At 46.1% G+C, this 17,678-nt stretch overlaps 1 protein-coding gene across 4 annotated transcripts in view; it reads right to left on the bottom strand.

Annotated features, from left to right (window-relative positions):
- Positions 1-16,743, bottom strand: part of Sbno1 (strawberry notch homolog 1) — a 50,476-nt gene extending 33,733 nt beyond the window's left edge. The window contains exons 1-7 of one of the 4 annotated variants that reach the window (XM_036172556.1): positions 16,510-16,743; positions 7,893-8,021; positions 6,806-6,910; positions 3,985-4,297; positions 2,362-2,462; positions 829-925; positions 319-479 (exon numbers count right to left, since the gene is read on the bottom strand). In XM_036172556.1, the coding sequence (XP_036028449.1) occupies positions 319-479; positions 829-925; positions 2,362-2,462; positions 3,985-4,297; positions 6,806-6,910; positions 7,893-8,021 (906 nt within the window). In that variant the 5' untranslated portion in view covers positions 16,510-16,743. The remainder of the gene's footprint in view (positions 1-318; positions 480-828; positions 926-2,361; positions 2,463-3,984; positions 4,298-6,805; positions 6,911-7,892; positions 8,022-16,509) is intronic. The other 3 variants (XM_036172557.1, XM_036172559.1, XM_036172560.1) reach the window with 3 other exon arrangements.
- Positions 16,744-17,678: the final 935 nt, after the last annotated feature.

Genomic DNA, 17,678 nt, shown 5'->3' with positions numbered 1-17,678 from the left:
TGTAATTCTAGTTCCAAGGGACCCAACACCCAGGGCAAAACACCAATGCATGTGAAAAAAAGTATAAGCCAGGTATTTTGTTTCACACCTTTAATCCCAACACTTGGAGGCTGAAGCAGATGGATCTCTGTGAGTTTGAGGCCAACTTGGTCTACACAGAGAGCTCCAGAACATCAAGAGATACATACTGAAATTTTGTCTCTGAATGAATGATAGATAAAATGAAAACTAAAAAAACCAACCAACCTCCCCCCGACAAAAGAAACAACCCTTTATTTTACCTATCAAGATAAAGCATCAGACTTCACTAAGAATTACCTGGGCTGCGTAGGTAACTGCCTCGAGCTGCAGAGCTGAGAGCCAGCCATTATCGATGGTCTCTTCAGAGATGGAGGTTTTGTACCAAACGTCAGGGGGAGTGACACTGGACAAACTGCTAGTCTCCACCACTGCGTCAGGGTGGCGCAGGCCAAGCTTTACTAAACAAAAAGTTACAGTGTCTCATTTCCAATCTCAGGACACAGAAAACAGTAAACACCCACTCTGAGCTTATAAAATAAAGTTACTAACTGTAATGTACTACTCACACTTGGCCAAAATGACCTAAGCACGCACACAGTGTCTGATACTGATGAGGAAATAGTCTAGTTTAAAGCAGACCTCGGGCAGGGAGCAGAGGTAGACAGGTCTATGTTCCAGGCCAACCCCACACACCTCTAGTCTCATCTATCATGACTGATGAGGTGTACTAATATCTTAATTTTTTAAGAGACAATTAAGTTCAAGAGGAACCCAAGTATTTCGTTTTGGCAAAACCTAAAGACATACATTTTATTGGCATGTACTCTGCATAGGTCTCTGCATGACCCATTTCTTCCTCATCTTCTTCTTCCGGTTCATCTTCGTCTTTAACAACAGGAACCTTCTGTAATACAAAATACAACCAATCTTAAGTCTAGAGACAAAGGGCCAAAGTCTATGGGACCTTTTTCCAACCAACCTGCCAATACAAGGTACCAGCTGCACATTCTGTGAAATTTCAGTTCCTGCCTGCCTACCTTCCAAAGGGAGACAGGAACAAGGGCAACCAACACATCAAGGAGCCACCACAGGGTTCTACTCCCTCCAGCCACCATCTACAACTACTCTGTCCCTCAATTCTCATAATCTCTCTCCAACCTCAGCCCCTCTGCAATCCAGGACTTGAAAGAACAAGGAGTATGGGGACAAAAGGTGGGTCATCCCAATACACAAATTATCAAACCAAGATTTTATAGAATATACAAATGTTAACAAAAATGATATTCTGACCATTTTTCTTTCCCATTGTAAATATTCCTCAAAATCACACTATCTGCCTGCCTTTCTTCCTGCCCATCTAACTTAAACCAGAGAAGAGGCCCTTCTTCCTCTAGCATGTATTTATAACCCCAATCCCTCTACAGAACTCAACCGTCCATTGCCATGTCTTCTGTATGCCCTGACTCTCTGACCTGTTAGCAGAAGCAGAAGCTCCTGGGTGCCAGTTAGTTCATGCTTCCTTATGAATCCCTGTCAGTCCATCACACCCTTCCTCCATAAAGCCTACAGAGTCAGAGTCCTGCCAGTGCCCCTTCCTCATAACCCATAGCCTTTACTGTACCTTTTTGCTCAGTTGTTTTTTTTTTTTTTCCCCCGTTTGTGTTTTTGTTTTTCGAGACAGGTTTCTCTGTGTAGCTTTGTGCCTTTCCTGGATCTTGCTCGGTAGACCAGGCTGGCCTCGAACTCACAAAGATCTGCCTGCCTCTGCCTCCTGAGTGCTGGGATTAGAGGCATGCGCCACCACCGCCCAGCTTTTTTCTTAGTTTTAAAGGCATGTGCCACCACACTCTACCCACCTTCCCGTGTACCTTTCCATGTCTCTTATACAATTCCTTAAATCTAGATGGTACGAAATATTGTTTGCTGAAAGAAAACTCATGAAGGAAAGTCCTTCCAGACACTCACTGCATACACACTACCATCCAGAAACATTGTCTGAAGAACCTGACCTAAGGCACAAAAGCACTTCCATAATTAAGGAAAAAAGTATCTTAACAACTCATCCAGGTCACTGCATAGCTCCTAACTGGCCATTTATTTGGGTTCCACCAAGTTATCAAAGGTTTATGGCTAATTCCATGCTGTCATTTTTCCTGACCAGGCAGATGAACAAAAAAGGGTCAGCCCTGCAAGGAACACCATTGCCCATGAAAGATACAGTTTTGTAATTATTAGCCTACTTCCATTTCAACAAGTTTTCTGAGGATTTTTCTAAAGTAATTTTCAGCCAAGTAATTTCTATATTACATAGAAATATCAATAGAACCATTTGAAACTCACCATGGTGGGGGAAAAACTCCTCATTTTCATGTCATTTATCCATATCCTTGCTACTTCTTTATTAGAAGATTCTTTTTTTACTGCACCATTACTGACATCAGCTGCAAGAAGAGAAGTGGACTGAAATTTACACGTCTCAATTTCTTTTTTTCTAGTTTAAAAATTCCGCAGTTTATTCACTTCAAAAAACAAACAGTATCTGCTGATGAACACCTTTGATCCCAGCACTTGGGAGGCAAAGGCAAGAGGATCTCTATGAGTTCAAGGCCAGCCTGGTTGATAAGGCACGCTCCAGGACAGCCAGGGCTACACAGAGAAACCTTGTCTTGAAAACAAACAGAAAACCCCAAAAAGCTGGGTATGGTGGTAACAGGAGGATCCCTGAGACTCACTGGCTAGCCAGACGAGCCTAGACTGATGAGTTCCATGACAGGACAGTGGGAAACACCTACCTCCCTGGGGAGAAGGGGGGCTGGTAGACAGGGTAGACAGGGCATAGTAAGATGCTTGGGCCTGCCCTACCATGCGCCTTTCACTTCTCTTCATCGCCCGAGCCCTTCTGAGAAATACAACAGATTCACTATCTTTCTTCAGTACAACATGAGCTCCTAGAGGGCACCGACTTCAAGTTTCCCCCCAAGCAATACCTTGAAGTCCAGACAGGAGCTAGCACAATACACACAGTAGATATTTATTGTTTCTTTTCTTTTCTTTTTTGTTTTTTTCTGAGACAGGGTTTCTCTATGTAGTTTTGTGCCTTTCCTGGAACTCACTTTCTAGACCAGGCTGGCCTCGAACTCACAGAGATCCGCCTGCCTCTGCCTCCCAAGTGCTGGGATTAAAGGCGTGCGCCACCACCGCCTGGCAGATATTTATTATTTCAAAGACTATAAAACCCACATTCTTGGGGTTGGGGATTTAGCTCAGTGATAGAGTGCTTGCCTAGCAAGCACAAGGCCCTGGGTTCGATCCTCAGCTCCACATACAAAAAAAAAAAAAAAAAAAAAAAAGAAAGAAAGAAAAGAAAAGAAAACCCACATTCTTAGGCTGGAGAGATGGCTCAGAGGTTAAGAGCACTGATTGCTCTTCCAGAGGTCCTGAGCACCCACATGGCTCACAACCATCTGTAATGAGATCTGGCACCCTCTTCTGTATACATAATAAATAAGTATTTAAAAAAAAAAAAAAACCCACATTCTTAAACTGGGTAGTGGTGGCAAGCACCTTTAATCCCAGCACTTGGGAGGCAATGGCAGCCTAAGAAACCACCTTGGGGAGCAAAAGGGGATGGGGAACCAAAAACCAATCCCAACCAAAAGCAGAGATGGAGAGAGGGCTCGGCAGTTAAGACAGATTACTGCTCTTGCAAAGGACCAAGGTTCATTTCCTAGCACCTACAAGGCAGCTAGCTCACAAGAAGATAACTCCAGTTCCAGTGAAATCTGATGCCCTCTTCTGGACTCCATGGGTACTTCATCCACAAGGTACATATACATATACTCAAGGCACACACTCAGAAAATATTAATATTAAACAAAATATCCAAAACTACTTGTGAAACACACACACAGAAAACAAAAGAGTTTGTGGAAGACCAAGTTCAAACAGTTGAAAACAACTTACTGGCAGCTGTTGCAACTGGCTGAGCAATGTTAGCAGGTGGCTTCAGCTTCATAAGTTCATTTAGACTATTGTTTTTCAGTAAATCCTTCAACTGAACCTGCTCTTTAGAAGGAGCAGGGGGCAGGGCATTTCGTACTGCTGGTGCTGAGACTGAAGGGCGTGTGTTTGCCGTGGTCTGGATAAACTTGGTTAAAGTGATGGTTTGCCTATTGGTTGTTGCAGGTGGTGTTTTAGTCATTACAATTGTAGATCCCAGGGTTGGAAGTTGATTGATTTGATTCAGCACAAAGGTTGTAGTGGATGGAGGCTGCTGCTAGAAAAGAAGAAACACTTCTTCACACACTCAATCTAACTCTGACAGTCTGCACTGGTAAACCTAGTAATCCATTTAGAAATCTAAAGCAGATGCTGGACAGGACTCAAAAGGGAAAGCTGTAAGCATGAGAACCTTCCATCTCCAGAACACACAACTCATGACCCTCAGGCGGTCGTTCACACCTGTAACCGCAGGGCTCCCCTGTCTCCACCATGGTGAAAAGTGCTAACTGTCCTCTGACCACACACCTGCTGAGGCCCGTGTGAGCCAGAGCCAACACACACAACCTAAACTGTATTCTAGTCTTGCTTAACTAGTGGTACTTTATTTCTAATTTAATTAGCTATAAATTATCAGGTTAAAACACAACAATCAGGAAAGAGTGTAGTAGTAATCTGACACTTTAAACAGGCGTTAAAGGATATATAAATTAGAATGGAAAGCTATCCCAAGCTAGCTGTGACTTACAGTAACTCTTATAGGTCTAGCAACAGAAAAAAACTCTAGTCAACACTGCCAACCAGGCAGACAAGTCTAGGCCAATCCTATAAACCACTCAAGACCTAGGTTTTCCCGAGTTCAATTTTTATTTTACTTTACTTTTCAAAGACTTCTATTGTCACCAGGCGTGGTGGCACACATCTTGAATCCTAGCACTTGGAAGGCAGAGGCAGGTAGATATCCTGGTTTGAGACCAGCCTGGTCTACAGAATGAGTTCCAGGATAGCCAGGGCTACCCAGAGAAGGTCTGTCTTGAAAAAAACCCAAAAGATTTCTGTTATCATTTTCTTTTAATCTGTATGGATTAGGGTATATGAGGTACTTATGGGGCTAGATGCACCAACCAGATCCTCCTTGAGCTGGAGTTACAGGCACTGAGAGCTGCCCAATATGGGGGGCTCTGTGTTAGTAATAGTTAACTGCTGAGCCATCCCTCAAGCCCTTTAAAGCCAACTTTCTACTAACGCTGCATCTCTTTTAACTAAAAATATAAACAGGGGTTGGGGATTTAGCTCAGTGGTACCATGCCTAGCAAGCGCAAGGCCCTGGGTTCGGTCCTGAGATCCAGGGGAAAAAAAAAAACTTTTCCATGTTTTCCACAAATTCATTTTACTGAACAGCAAATGTGTGGGAGTAAAAGAACAACTTGAGGGACCCCGGCTCCCTGGGATGCTTGGGTCTTGAGGCATGGCAACACATTTTTTCCCACCGACCCATCTCGAAAGCCCAACACTGTCTTTCCTGTTCCAAGCTGTTTGTTATCATACAGGTTATGCTACATTTTAAGAGTCTAAAAGGATAAACAGTCAGGTGAAAGTCAAACATTGGTAATAAGGTGATTACCATCAACAGTCTAAGACAAAGCCACATGACCCTCCCTCCTTTACCACCACCTCCCATTTATTTATTTATTTGGTTTTTCAAGACAGAGTTTCTCTACATAGCTCTGGCTGTCCTGACACTTACTCTGTAGACAAGGCTGGCCTAGAACTCACAGAGATCCGCCTGCCTCTGCCTGCTGGGATTAAAGGCGTGCGCCATCACTGCCCAGTGTCACACACCATTTGTGTTGTTAGGGAGGAGGTGAAGTGAGAAGAGAAGAGGGAACAGAAAAGAAAAAGAAAAAGCTGAGTGTGTGGCTCAAGATTGTGAGAGCCACACTTGGCAAAAACACACAGAATGTGCAGAGGTTGAGCTCAAGGCCAACATGGACTACATGAGACCCTATCTCAAAAAATTAAAAAATGAAATAAAATAAAGCCAATTTGAAAATACTATGTCTGTGGCTTTAAGGTCACTGAGTATTTCTGCATATCATTGGGCTTGTGGTTCAGGAGATCATCCCAGGGTCGGGCACCTACAAGGTAAGTCCTCTACCACTAAGCTGCTACAACTCCAGCTCCTTCCTATAACTTTCAATAAAATCTTCTAGACTGCTATTTACCTTTTTGTTTTTTTGTTTTTGTTTTTTGAGACAGGGTTTCTCTGTAGCTTTGGAGCCTGTCCTGGACTAGCTCTGTAGACCAGGCTGGCCTTGAACTCACAGAGATCCGCCTACCTCTGCCTCCCAAGTGCTGGGATTACAGGCATGTGCCACCACCACCGCCCGGCTATTTACCACTTTTAAACTATGGATACAAACTGACAAATTTTAACCAGTTTGACCATAATCTTTTGGATCATGTTGATATCGGCTATATCTGAGGTAAGGTCCAAAGAACTCTATTTGTAAAGCACAGTTAATCACATCAAAGTTACCAGCAAAGAACTGGCAAGAGCCAAGGTCCCAAACACTGCAAATCGTGAGGTAACATGTACGTTCAGTCTTCAGTTCACCAATGCTGTTGTTGTTGTTGTTAGTGATTTACAATACACTAGTGTTCTTTGGTACATAGGGAAATCAAAGTTAGCCAGGGCTGAAGATCTTATTTCAAATAAATAGTTCTAGTTTTGCTACCACCCTAAACCATTTTAGAAGTAACACCAAATCTGAGTGGCTCTTACCCTCACATTTAATAGTGCAGGAGTAGACACTGTCTCTGGTTCTTGTTTAACAGGAACTGCTGCTTCTGTCTCCAAACCTAGATCTAATGCACTAAGTGGCATTGACTAGAGAGAAAATAACAGAGAAAGGATGGACAGCAGTGAATTCTGTTTCAAGAACAAGAGTTGCATTTATTTTATTAAAAAAACAAAAACAAAAAAAAAAACCTTAGAGCTGGCTTCTACTTGAGGAGTAGAGCACTGACTAGCCTGCAGAGTCCTTGGCTCAGACCCCAGTACCGTACACACAAAGTCAAGGTTTACAATCAAACTGTTTGCACAATCACTACATCAGTTATAACAAAATAGTATTGGTCAGCAGAAAATCTCCACAAAACCACACTAATATCAGAACTTTTCTTTGTTGTGTTTTGTTTTTCGAGATAGGGTTTCTCTGTAGCTTTGGAGCCTGTCCTGGACTAGTTCTGTATAGACCAGGCTGGCCTTGAACTCAGAGATCCACCTGCCTCTGCCTCCCGAGTGCTGGGATTACAGTCGTGCGCCACCACCGCCCGGCCTTTATTTTTGCAAATGTAAAGAGAGAAGTCACAAAAAATGTCCCAATAAAGACCAAAGGCAACTATGAAGAAAATTAATGCTTTTCCTATATGAATGCTAAGCAATAGGAAAAAACAATGTCTTGGTGTTGATGTAAATAGTATCTACTTCATTGTAGATACAGTGTAAAAACAACATTCCCATGTTATCTTTAAAGTTAAGGTTTATTGCTGGGCGGTGGTGGTGCACATCTTTAGCCTCAGCATTTGGGAAGGGAGAGGCAGGTGGAACCTGGTCTACAAAGCCAAGGCTACACAGAGAAACCCTGTTAAGAACCACCCCCACCCAAAAGTTAAGGTTTACTCATTATCTTTTTCTAAAATGTAAATTAAACAGCTAAGGCTGTACATCAGCAGAAAAGTGCTTGCCTGGCAGCCCAAGTCCCAGGGTTCAGTCCCCAATACCACCAATGGGTAAGAGCCACTGGAATAGTAAATGACAACGGAGATCGCCAACTCAGAGGGAGCTCTGGGGTGCGGAGAGCTGTTACCTGTTGAAGTGCAGAAGGAGGGGGGGTTGCAAGTCCGGCGTCTCCACCATCACCATCAAAGAGGTCGTTCGGACTAATCCCACTCTCACTCAAGGCGGCAAGCAGCAAGTCTTGCCCCGGTTCCACCATCTTTAAACAAAGTGAAAACATTACTCTCTTCTAGACACAACAGGCCAACATTTTCTCTCAGAGCTGGTCATTCAGTACTTATGAAGAACCTGCTACCTGTTGGAAAAGATGACCGTCTCTGATTCCAGAAACCTCACACTAAAATAAAGGACACAGAAGCGCAGCATTCAGAGCTGGAGTCTCTTCTACTCCTTGACTAAGATCAGGTTAAGAGTGTACGCCTAAAACACCATGAAGCTGGGCATAGTAGTACACACCTTTAATCTCAGTATTCAAGAGGCAGCAGAGGCAGGCTGCTCTCTGTGAATCTGAGGCCAGCCTGGTCTGTTCACAATGAGTTCCAGAACATCTAGGACTACAAATAAAATAAAAACCACACTACAAGGTCAAAGGAGGAGGCAAAAGTGAACTGTGCACACAGGTTCCTAGGTAGATAACAATACTGAGTACAGGGGAAGGACTAATCAGGAAGACAAGTGTCTTCTAAACACTGCATTCTAACGAACTGTAAATTCACACACCAGGGGCCTGCATGTGAAGAGATTATGATCTGTGGCCTCACTCCACCTTCTCCAATGATGATACAGGCCACTACAGGGTTTTCAGATGCAGGACAGCCTGGAACAATTGTTTCTCATGTAGAAAGATTACTGACGGCAGTGTGAAAGCAAACTGAGCGAAGAGGACTCAGGAGGACATCCACATAACAGGCACTGGGACTGCAGTGGCTGGGAGAAGAAAGACAACTGTGTCCCAAGATAGCAGAGATTCTAGAGGTTTCAAACTAAAACCGGGAGCCCGGAGAGATGGCTCAAGGGTTAAGAGCACTCTTAACCAGAGGACCTGGATTAATTCCTAATACCCACATCACTGCTCACAACTGTATCTCCACATAAAGGGGATCCAACACCTCCTTCTGCCTTCCCAGAGCAACGCACACGGTGCACCCACATACACGCAGGCAAAACACCCATACACATAAGTTAAAAAAAAATTTTAATCACCTCCAATTTAAATTTTTCTGAATTAGACATATATTCTTGTGAGAAGTTTTTCCCAGGAAACAAATTTGTATTATATAAGCAATATACCTCAACTGTGTGGTGCAATGATGCATCAGTGACATCCCACAAGAAGAGGGTTAGCCAAGCACCAAAGCTGTAACCTAATATACAGCAACTAACTGTTCAAGAAACTTAAGTAAGCAGGGGGCTAGAGAGATGGCTCAGAGGTTAAGAGTACTTGCTGCTTTGGCAGAGGACCTGGGTCTGGTGCTCAGCACCCACATGGTGCTAGGATTAAAGGGGTGCACCACCATGCCTGGCCTCACTGAGCTTTTTAACTGGTTTCTTAACAACAAATATTAAAATTACAAAAACGTGGAAGGAAAGAACTGTTTGGTATTCATATAAGAAAAGATGCCTAAAGCTACATAGCACGTGATCAAAGCTCACCTTAACCTACATTTTGGTGATCACAGTACAGTGCTTAAGCCATTCCAAAGGAACATATGCAACTTTTACCTGTCAACTACAATTAAGTGGACTTGAGAGTAAAGTTCGAAGATCCTATCTAGCATACATAAATAAGGCCTGGAACGCCACTCAGGAGGCAGAGGCAGGTGAACCTCTGAGTTTGAGGCCAGCCTGGTCTACAGAGTTCCAGGACAGTCTGGGTACTCAGAGAAACTGCCTAAATAGATAGATAGATAGATAGATAGATGGATGGATGGATGGATGGATGGATGGATGGATGGATGGATGGATGAGTAAATGAGTGAATGAATGAATGAATGAATGAGTAAATGAGTGAATGAATAAATGGGAGAAGGAACATAGTGTGAGACCCTTTGACCTCACTAGGAACTTTTTCATGGGAGACTCTCTCTATGGGGCTTTCCAAGCAGTTAGCATTTTCTAGTCGTTCTGTTCTGCAGGAAGCAAGAGAACAAGACGGAGCACTTACCCCATTCTCTGACTGCATTAAGCAGCTTTTAGTATTTAATCATATCCCATACCTAACAGACTCAGAAGAACTTCAGTGCCAAATGGAGAAAGCCCTTAAAAGTCACAGTGGCCAATCTTTCATAAAAGCAGCTTCATCCCAAAGTCAGGGGAGACATTTTCACAATACAAATCAAAAACACTGCTGCATGTAGGGAACTGTCACTGTGTCTACCAAGGAGTTCACACTTCAGGTGACATCTACCGTGCAGCAATCTAACAAGCCCAACAATTACCACAGAATCATCAACTGCAAATGGACAACCAAAAAGTTTCACTTTTGCCAAAAGCACATCTGAAAGAGTCATGGAGAGGCATGTGTAAGGAGCATGTGTAGAAACTGTGTACCACTTTGGCAAGGAATCCTGAGAAGCAATGTCACCCAAAAGAGCAGCACCCACTAACACCAGCCCTTATCAGCAGGGACGAGACAGAGGAGACCTAGAGCTAGCTCTTCATGGGTCTGAGCAGATGCAAGGGACATCATCTGCAAGGCAAGAGATCAGAAAGAACAGACATTCAAACTCACTAGTGCTCTAATATAGTCAAGTAAAAAAAAAAAAATACTCAACTCAACTCGGTTTCTTCTCTTCAGACAGGACTAAGAAGAACTAACTTCTGAGGGTACCTGCTGAATACGTGAGTGAGTGACTGAGTGAGTGAGTGAATATGAGAGGGGACGACCACCTGGAGTGAATGTTTGCAGCTGGCTTTTACCTGTTCTGTTCTTCTCTGCCGCCGCCACCACCCGGTGCAGGGCAACTCTTATTACGGAAAACATTTAACTGGGGTGGCTTAAAGTTTTAGAGGTTCAGTCTATTACCATCATGGTAGGGAGCACAGCTTCATGCGGGGAAACATGGTATTGGAGAAGTAGCTGAGATCCTACATATAGCAGGCAACAAAGTCAACTGAGATACTGGGCAGTATCCTGAGCATAGGAAACCTCAAAGCCCACCCCCACAGTGACACACTTCCTCTAATAAGGCCATACTCACTCCAACAAAGTTACACCTCCTAATAGTACCACTCTCTGTGAGCTTATAGGGGCCAATTACATTCAAACGACCACACCACCCAATAATTCATCTCTAAAATAGTTACATAAAGGGATGAGTGATTGCTGAGTGATTATAATCACTAACTGCTCTTGCAGAGGACCTGGGGTTTGATTCACAGCACCCACACAGTGGCTCACAACCATCTGCAACTCCAGTTCCAGGGGAATCCAACACCTTCTTCTGGCCTTCTAGGGCACCAGGCACACATGTGGTATACATACATATATGCAGACAAACATTCATACATATAAAATAAAAGTTTTAAATCTTCTTAGCCAGGTGCCTTTAGGCCCAGCACCTGGAAAGCAGAGGCAGGCAGATCTATGTGAGTTCAAGTTCAACCTGGTTTACAGAGTGAGTTCCAAAACAGCCAGGGCTACAAAGAGAAACCCTATCTTGAAAATCCAAAACCAAAACAAACAACTTAAAAAAAAATTAGTTCTACAACTTAAGTAGTAAGTGTCTCACATCTAGTCTGTGCAGATAATCAGATCTAAAGGCAACAGACAGTTATTTCCAACTGTACATAGATACTATCACTTAGCAAGTGTTTTCCTGAACAAAGAACAAAGCAAGCTGGGCATGGTGGTGAAAGTAGACCAGCACTCAGGAGGCAGAGGCAGGGGGATCTTTGAGTTCAAGGCCAGCCTGGTCTACAGAGTTCCAGAACAGCTGGGGCTACCCAGACACCCTGTCTCAAAAAAACCCAGTCTTTTTTAACTCTTATTCTTAAATAGCATAGGGGCACCTGGTAGCACAGGCCTAGGACCCTAGCTACACAACAGGCTGAGACAGACAGATCCCCTGCTCAAACCAGGCTGAGTTCAGGCCAGCATTCAGGTTTTAGTGAAAGCCTCTTTGAAAATAAACATCTCAAAAAGGTCTGTGGGCGGGGTTGGGGATTTAGCTCCACGGTAGAGGGCTTGCCTAGCTAGCAAAAGGCCCTGAGTTTGGTCCTCAGCTCCAGAAAATAAAAAAATATAAATAAAATTTAAAAAAAAAAAAAAAGGGTCTGTGGGCATTGCTCAGTGCTAAAGAAGCTGGCTAGGATGACCAAGTTCCTAAATTCAAATCACAGAAAGACAGAAAATACAGGCAGACAGACAGACACAGAAACAGACACACAGCCCACTTCCAAAGCATGCCTGATTCACACTCAGCTTCAGTTCTACATCAGCCCAAACTGAAGACTGACTAAATTTGAAGAAGCCTGCAATCCCAGCACCTGCAAAGTGGAGGTAGGATAAGCCATCCAAGTTTATGTCCAACTATATAGAAGTTCATGGCTAACCCGAGGCACAGATAACCCGGAATAACATCAACAGAGCCAAGTGTGGTGGTGCACGCCTTTAATCTCAGCACTCGGGAGGCAGAGCCAGGTGGGATCTCTGTGAGTTTGAGGCCAGCCTGGTCTATAGAGCAAGAGCCAGGACAGGCTCCAAAGCTACAGAGAAACCCTGTCTCGAAAAACCAAAAAAAAAAAAAAAAAGACAGGAAGACTGTACCAAAGTAACAAGGACACAAGCTTAGAGTCTAATTCTAAACCAGGAGACCTATACCCAACTTCTCCATAATCCTACCCCACTATGTGGTCTCCATATCAACAAGGCTCCACATTCCTGAAGTTCAATGTGGAAGGTAGCATGTGAATCCCACACATGTAAACCCAGTACTGAGGCCAGGAGATCTACACAGGAACTTCCAACCCAGCCAGGGCCATATATATAGTGAGACCTTGTCTCAAAAAAAAGCTTCAACAGAAAAATACTGCATGAACATGTAGACTGTTTACTGGGTAATTAGTGTCAATATCTCCTCATATATCACATACACCTACTAAACATCAAAAACAATCTGGAGAGCCGGGCAGTGGTGGCGCACGCCTTTAATCCCAGCACTCGGGAGGCAGAGGCAGGAGGATCTCTGTGAGTTTGAGGCCAGTCTGGACTACAGAGCAAGATCTAGGACAGGCACCAAAACAACAAAGAAACCCTGTCTGGAAAAAACAAAACAAACAAAAATCTGGAGATGAATAAGGGACTACCTTACCTGCAAATGTGGCACTACTACAAATGGGACTTAGTGCCTCCAGACTTTGGCTATGTTCCTGGGTCTTGAACTGACCCCTACCTGTGGTTGACAATTTAATAGGGGCTAACTGTCAAAGTAACTTACAATATTAGTCAACATAATCAAATATTTCATTATAGAGAACCATTCCAAAACACACAGGTATTTCAAAAGTAAGCATTTTATGAGATTTTGTGTTTTATGCACTAGCATTAGGTCACAAACATTTCTTACTGTAGGATACAAGAAAACCTCCTGGAAATAGTTTTCTACTATACCCCAACAAATAAGTTTATTTGATATGTTCTGAGCCACCTTTCACTGACTTCCCGCCGGGCAGTGGTGGCACATGCCTTTAATCCCAGCACTCGGGAGGCAGAGGCAGGCAGCTCTCTTTGAGTTCAAGGCCAGCCTGGTCTACAGAGTGAGTCCCAGGACAACCAGAGCTGTTACACAGAGAAACCCTGTCTTGAAAAACCAAAAAAGAAAACAAACAAACAAACAAAAAAATCCTTCCATTCATAAAATGTTCTGTGGTATCTCAACAGTTGTCCTAAAGTTGGACAAATTCAAACCTTACCAAAGTGGATCTGTCAGTTAGCATATAAAAACCAGTCACTTTAGTTAGAAATTTTCTATTTAAAAGCAAAAAATCTCAGAAACTGTCTGTACATGAACTTTTAAAAGATTATATAGCCAGGCAAAGTAGTGCACACCTTTAAACTCAGCACTCAGGAGGTAGGGGCAGGAAGATCCCTGTGAGCCAATCTGATCTACACAGTGAGTTCCAGGACAGCCAGAGCTGTCTTGGAAAAACAAAATAGTAATAATAATAATAATAATAATAATAATAACAACAACAACAACAACAACATCCACTGGAGAGGAGGAGATGGGTCCACAGTGCTATGGCTCCCATGTGTGGAGGTCAGAAGACAGCTTGTTCTCTCTTTCCACCATGTGAATCCCAGGAATCAACTCATGTGGTCAGACTTAGTAGCAAGTGTTTGTTTGTTTTTGTTTTTGTCGGAGCTAAGGACCAAACCCAGGGCCTTGCACTTGTTAGGCAAGCGCTCTACCATTGAGCTAAATCCCCAACCCCAGTAACAAGTGTTTTAACCAGCTACTCATTGGCATCTTTAGATGAACTTTAAATATAAGCAAGCAAAGCTTGGGGGCCTCCTGTACCTCATGAGAGACTACTTGGTAGGACCAGACCAGTGTATTCTTGCCCTTGGCAGGGGGCAAGCCTCAACTCAAAGTGCAACTGAAAGTCAGGAAAGCACCAAAACCACGTCTACACACTGAAGGTCTGCGAAGCACCGCTTTTCTAGAGCACATAAAAGCCTGGACATGACAACAGTGCAAGCCTGCAATCCCATCATCAGGGAGGTTGTGACAAGAAGATCGTGAGTTGGAGGCTAGCCTGGGTACATAGTGAAATTATAAGGAGTCAATCTCAAAAACACAACCCTAAAAAGTAAAAGCTTGGAATCACCAGTCTCAGCTGGACGGTGGTGGCCCTGAACTATAATAACAGCACTCGAAAGACCAAGGCAGGTGATCTCTGTGAGACCACAGCCAATCTGGTCTACAGGGGAGTTCTAGGACAACTCGGGTCTACACAGAGAAACCCTGTCTCAAAAAGCTAAAATGACCCACACACCGTATCAGCCACTTTTAAGTAGTACTTCAAAGAATTTAAGACATATAAGAGTGCTTAACACAGAACATTATTCAATAAACCAATAAACATAGGCTCTCTTTTTCAACATTTATACAGCAACTAAAGTGAAGCTGGATTTAAAATTCTGAAGGGAGTTGCATGGGATGAAGTTAAACCGCAAGTAGAAGCCAGAAGAACGAAGTCTTCTCCCATCAGCTGGAAAACTAAAATGAATGTTCCTGCATTATCAATATTAATGTCCCACTCAAGTCACCAGAGGCAAATGCCATCTCATCCTAAAAATTCTGTGTAAATACAGCGTCTGCACAACGATTCTTTCCCCAATGCTTATGAAAATCAACCCTGACTCTGGAGCATTAAGACTGTTAACCGGTAGAACTCTATGCAAATGCTAAATAAGTTGACCAGCTCTAGGACACTCTTGAGTTTGACAGTTCGCTGGACCCTCCGGGATGATTCCTTAGGAGCCTTCTTCCACCTTTAATTCTCAAAGTCAAGAGAATATGAACATTTTACTCAACATACATGGCAAACAATCGACGACGTTTAAAGGTCAAAGGGGGCCCGTTTTTAGCCTTCCCTCAACACGTGTTCAGCACAAACTTCCGGGTGCGGTTACAATTGGCTGCGCAATTCAATGGATTAAAACGACGCTTTCTTGGGTTCTCATTTTATCTCCGACCTTCCCCCCTCGTGCACGCTTCTCAACCAGCGACTCCCCCGAACAAAAGCATCCCACAGTTAAACGGAGCAACCACGTAAAAAAGAGCTTACTATATGAGAGCATCAAGTTAGTGGCCCGCAAACATTAACCAAACTGAAACACAAAGCCGGGATCGAAAGGGGAGGAGCTGGATGCCGGGGTCAGGAAAGCAACAATCACACGGGTTCGGACAAATCCAAGGCTCCGGAGCGGTGGAGTGCATCCCACGCCACTCCCGGGAAAACACCAGCAGACGCGGCTTTGAGGAACTTGGGTGGCTCACTACATCCAACACTGCTAAGGTGAGCAGATGCCCAACCGCCATCGCTCACCTCATGGACTCTTACTCCGAGTCTGAAACCGAACCCACTGCAGGGGAAGGCGAACCCACCCCGGCCGAGGCGTGAAGGTGTCCCCCCCGCGCGCACACACACACACACACACACACACACACACACACACGTGTCCCACGCACCCCACCCGCCAGGGATCGAGGTCCAGGAAGGGCGTCCCGGTGCCTCCCTCGCGCTCCCGAAATCGGCAGCGATGGGCCGGAGAGACTCGAGCAGGGTCTCCGCCTCACTTTCGCCACCCGTCTCGGGTCTGGGAGGGACGGGAGAAGGCGAAGGAGGCGATCGCCCGCCCCGGGGAGTCAGCGTTGCGCAGGGCCGGGCTGCCCGGGCCTCGGAGCTGTGCGCTATCCGGCGCGGGACAGCGGGACTCCCGCGGAGCCGGCGCTGCCTGGCAGAGGACGCCGAAACCAACGGGGCCCCCGGCCGGCGGTGTGAGAGCCAGCAGCGGGCGAGAGACGCCGGGACAGCCGTGAAGTGGCCGCCTCCCCCACCACCCCCACCACCACCACCCCCACCGGCCCCACACGGACCCCGAGGAGCGCCGGTGGGGAGTGGGAGGCTGTCCGGACGGACGAGCGTGGAAGGAGAAAAGGGCCGAGGGAGGGACTTACTTTCCCCGCCGGAGCCGACGCCAGAACAGCTTCTCCCGGTCCGTGAGCGCGTGAAGAGCCGGAGGCAACAGGAGCGGCGGCGGCGGCGGAGGCGGCGGCGGCGGCGGCGGCGGCAGAAGCAGCGTCCGGCTCTGCCTACCTCCCCGCCGCCATCTTGACGCCCCTCCTCCCAAACCCCCGCCCCGCAGGAAGAGGGGGCGGGGCGACGGGTCAGGGGCCGCGCGCACGCAGCGCGCAGCGCGCGCCACGCCCCACGTGACCCCCCCCCACCACACCACCATCCCATCCCTTCTCCGCCCCGCCTCCTTCCTAGGTGAAGGAAGCTGACTCGCCCCCCCCCCCACTCCCCCCGCCCCCATCTTGACCACCTCCCCTTCTGCCTTCGCCACCAAAACCGGATTCCGCCAGGTCCCGCTACCCTGGTACCAGTGATGGGATCCAAGAGAATTCCGGGACCCAAACGGTCCATTTACCGCGGCTCCGGGGGTGGGCGAAGGGTGAGGGGGCCGGGTTTCCGAGAAGGGGGAGGGGGCAAGGCGAAGGCGGCCTCAGACAGTCACGTGTCCGCTGCTTCCGCCGCCGCTCAGCGAGACCTCGCGAGAATACCGTTTCCCCATCCTCCCCCCCCCCCCCCCCCCCCGCCGTTCTCTTCCGCGGGCTGTCGGGAAGGAGGTCGGCGTGGTGTGCGTCTGCGCGCATGCGCCCCACACCTGCCGTCGGAGTCGGCCGTGGAGCCCCAGGGCAGTCTTCAGAATCTCTGGCATTGGGGTAGCCGGGATCCGTCGAGCCCTGGTGGCGTTCCTGTCACTTGGCGAGCTCTTGGGTGGAGCATGCTAGGAAAAGGAACTATTAACGTAGTCGTGGCTTTGGAGCTCGCTTGAGCTTCACTGAACTCCGTTGCCTCGGGCGCCGCCGGCAGTCGCTGGGCTCGTCCGTGTAGAACGGTGCCGGACGGTCCTGATTCTAGACTCTTCACGCACGCCCAGGCACCTGCATCCACCATTGCTCTCCACTAACGATTGCTGCGTACCAGACTGTGGCTCTTCCCGTGTTCATTTGCATTATTCCTAAGTGGCCTAACAGACTTACTCATTAACTGCCCGGTCGCCCTTTTTGCAAAGTCTTTCTGAGAAAGCGGCTTGACTCTGTTACTTAGGTGATAGGCACGC

This window comes from Onychomys torridus, chromosome 22 (genome assembly GCF_903995425.1).
Source record: "Onychomys torridus chromosome 22, mOncTor1.1, whole genome shotgun sequence".
Classification (NCBI taxonomy): Eukaryota; Metazoa; Chordata; class Mammalia; order Rodentia; family Cricetidae; genus Onychomys; species Onychomys torridus.
Note: the sequence above shows the minus strand (reverse complement) of the source record. Positions and strands in the feature narration are given on the sequence as shown.